General features: G+C 38.6%; 1 protein-coding gene across 1 annotated transcript; it reads left to right on the forward strand.

Annotated features, from left to right (window-relative positions):
* Positions 1-462: 462 nt before the first annotated feature.
* Positions 463-2,462, forward strand: LOC110607625 (ethylene-responsive transcription factor CRF2). The gene has a single exon (XM_021746778.2). It carries the CDS (start codon positions 1,245-1,247, stop codon positions 2,250-2,252), a length of 1,008 nt encoding a protein of 335 aa, XP_021602470.1. The 5' UTR covers positions 463-1,244; the 3' UTR covers positions 2,253-2,462.
* Positions 2,463-3,945: the final 1,483 nt, after the last annotated feature.

The raw sequence follows: 3,945 nt of genomic DNA on the forward strand, positions 1-3,945 counted from the left end.
GTAAAAGTAAAAATATCAAGGCTATTACATGGTGCAACGGTCTTCAGAACTTTAATCAGTAATTAACAGCAATCAATGGGCTATTAAAGCATTTTTAAGCACATAAGAAAAGGTTTAATATTCTTAGTCAAAAGGTAAGACTGAACCAAAGTGTCCCGTCTCACGTGACCTGAATCCCTAATTCCAAGAAGAAAAATCTCTTGCCGAGTCAGCTCCGATACACTTTCTTATTGGTTCAACACCTTTACCGGGCCCACTTCTGCCACGCGTATGAATCAAACGTGCCATTTTATGCGGCGCCTCGTGAAATTATCTCCACACCGTCGCCGGAATCTAGCGCTCTCGCCTTTGGATTTTCGGATACGACGTGTCGTGCAAATACAAGGAAATTTTTTTTAATAAATAGTAATTACATATGAAACCGGGTTTAGCTAGTACGGCTAATTAGGATCCTATAAAACAGCATCCCAACTGCTGTGCTCCTCTTATCTCTCGAGAGTCCAGAGTCTCTCCTCAACTGAATCCTTTACATTTTCCTCATCTTTGCTCTTCTTCTCAAATCTTGTAGAGAAAATACTTTCAGCTGGGTTTTAGGTTCTAGCCCGTTTTTATCTAGCAGTAGTTAGTGGCTAAGGAGTTAAAGCAGTTCTTCAACAGCAGTGGTGGTCATTCTCGACATTTATTCGATTATTCCCCTTCTTTTTACGGTAAAGCTATTGGGCCAGAGCCTTCCTTTCCTTTTCTTTAAGCTCTGCAACTTTCTAAGAAAAATTTCTCACTTTTGCTTTATATTACTACCAGTTCTTGGTCACTCTCTCATTCACTTTGCAACTCTCCGTACTGTTCGTTAATCTTTACCCAGTTTGGGTCCATTCAGTCTAGTTAACATTTCCCATCTCTCCCACAGAGGCACAAACACTCGCTTTTTTAGTGTAACTTTCCTTGAAATTTCTCGTCCTTTTTTGAGAGAGATAGAGCATTCAACCTCTCTCCGTTTCAAGCTTCTCTTTAACGTTGTGTTGTTTCTCTCAACTTTCTTTATATCCTCTGTCTCCGTTTCTTTATTCTCCCTCGTGTTTGGTCTGAAAGGGAATCTCCTCCCTATTCTTTTCTTTTCTTTTTTTTTTTCCGTCCCCTATATTTCATGCTCTCCTGCTCCTTCTTCCTGGCTTACTTCACTTTCAATGCGAATCTGAAAGAACCCAAAACCTCAACAAGAAAATAGAACGAAAAAAACCCTCGAAATGGATCAAGATTGTGTGATGTCCATGAATCCAATCAAGTTCAGTGAGCACCGAAATCACACCAAACTTGTAAGGTCGTTCTCAAATCCGACAGCAGAGGCCAAACCACCGAGAGTTGTGCGGATATCAGTAACAGACGCAGACGCTACTGACTCCTCCAGTGACGAAGAAGGTGAGCTCTATAGGCGACAGAGAATGAAGAAATTTGTTAACGAGATTACAATAGAGTCGTCATGTTCAAGCGAAAGCGACTCTATTTGGAGAAGCAGGTCATCCAGGAGTAGTCGTCCAAAGTGTTCTGCCGGAAAATCGGGCGGTTGTCCGGTGAGTCTTCGTCCGGTAAAGGCTGCAGCCCCTGGAACAGGCAAGAAGTTCAGAGGTGTGAGACAGAGACCCTGGGGAAAATGGGCGGCGGAGATCAGGGATCCTCTGCGACGTGTACGGTTGTGGTTGGGTACATACGACACTGCTGAAGAAGCTGCCATGGTCTATGACAACGCGGCTATCCAGCTGCGTGGACCAGACGCGCTCACAAACTTTGTTACCCCTCCAGCAAAATGTTCGCTGCCAACAAAGCCGGCTGTTAGCTCTAGCTACAACTCCGGAGATGAATCTCATAACAACAACACGATCTGCTCTCCAACTTCCGTTCTTAGGTTTCCCTCCTCAACTTCCTCCAACGAAGAAGCCGAATCTCAAAGCGGACTTTGCAGAAAAGAAGTCCGAGAATTCAAAAAAGAGTCGAGCTTGTCGGAGAATTTGTCGGAGTTCTCGGAGTATTCTTCGATCAACACTTGCTTTCCCCACGATAATTTTGACTTCTATAGTTCCATGCGGGATATATTTAACGAAGCAAGTATGCAAAACGGATTTCTAGAAGACGATTCCGAGGACATGTTCGTGGACTCCAGTGGGGATTTCGGTTTTGGATTTTCGAACTGGAATGTGGAAGATCATTTTCAAGATATAGGGGATTTATTCGGGTCAGATCCTCTCGTCGCCATCTGAACCGGTTTTCCTCGAATCAGCATTGCCTGTTTGCTAGTAAATTTTGTATCGGCGGAAGAAATATCGAACGTATTCCAGTATCAGTTTTTTTTTTTTAAATAATAATTTTGTACCAAGTGTGGCAATGTGTATTTTAATGAGAGAGAAGAAAAAAAAGAGCGACCGTCACGGTAACGGTGACGGCCGAGTTTTTGGGTACGTGGTATCTACAATTTCTGAGTTTGTTGTTTAGATTAATAGGAGGTTTCAACTTTCAAATGGTGAGAAGGCACGTGGAGAGTGCACGTGACAGGAAATCAGAGCAAGAGATAAATAAAATGTAGAATTTAATTATAGAAATGGGACAGGGGTACACGTGCAGGGAACAAGGCCGGTAAAAAGAAAGAAGTGGCTTGACTAGCAAGCCAATGCAACAAAAATCCTAACACGTGTACCTTTTTGTCCACAGCTTAAATGATAGTTTCGATATTTGAATTATTAGAAGCATTTGAAATGAACGAGTATTAATCACTTGTCACATCCCCTAATTACATTTTTTACTACCATAATTAACTAATAATTATTCTAATTCTTTTATAAAAAAATACAATTCTTATTTTTTAAAAAAACAAGGTCTTTATGAAGGGTGGAAATGTGAAAAAGAGAGAAAAGGACGTAATATGTTGACGTGGCAACAGTTGAAGGTGGGCAAGAGCCCCATGAAGTTTTGGGGTTTCGGGACAGTTTACTTTAGAAAGCAACTGGTTCCGTTTTCCATTTTTTTAATTTTTAAGATAGTTTTTCTTTTTCTTTTTATAAACACGAATAAAAATATGTTTGCTCGTTAATAATAATAAAATTAATTTTCAATTTAAAGAATTGAAAATATTATTTATATATTTCATTAAAATAAATATTTAATTGTAAGAATAAAAATTATACAATAATATTTATTGAGTATACATCTTCTTCCACTTAAAAGAATAATCTGGAATCCTCAGTTTTTTATTATAAAAAAAAATAATTTCCATTTTTTGTATAAAAATTAACAAATACAAATATAAACCTCTAATTTTTTTTCTTAAAAAAAATAAAATATTAGCACCTGTTTCCTAGAAAGAACAGCCTTTACGAAAATTTCGGAGAGAAAATGGGAATGCAGAGGGGTGAGTAATCCATGGCCGTGAAGCAGAGAAAGGCAAGTGGCAGCGAAGTTAGCATAACTGGATACCTGAGGCTTGAATTCATAATGCTCCTTCCACGTTTCATTAACCCACCAGCACCCTTCGCAGTTTTTCCAATCCTAATTATAAATTCAGACGACGCTTGCAAGTTAAAGTTATTATTGTTTATATTCACATATCCAATTATAATTCCATATAAAGTGAAGGTGAAAAGGAGATTTTTATTTAAATCAAGTACTTTTCAAGTCTAAGTCGTGAACTCCACTAGGGGAGACACGATGGATTTGTCTGAAATAGGACAAGATTTTATATGTCAAAATGGAAGTAATTCACACCGTTAGAAAAAGATGGGTATTAATTATGTTTCAGAAGATCTTTTGGAGTATTTGTGATTTGGAGCATAAATGATAATGACTGGGGCTAAGACTTTTTTTTTTTTTTAATCGCTAATAAAGCTAAGGCTCTTCAAGGCATTTTCCAGGTGATGACACTCCTTATCCTGTGTTTGTCAGTTATATTTCGACATATTC

The sequence above is a fragment of the Manihot esculenta genome, chromosome 2 (assembly GCF_001659605.2).
Source record: "Manihot esculenta cultivar AM560-2 chromosome 2, M.esculenta_v8, whole genome shotgun sequence".
NCBI classification, from domain to species: domain Eukaryota; kingdom Viridiplantae; phylum Streptophyta; class Magnoliopsida; order Malpighiales; family Euphorbiaceae; genus Manihot; species Manihot esculenta.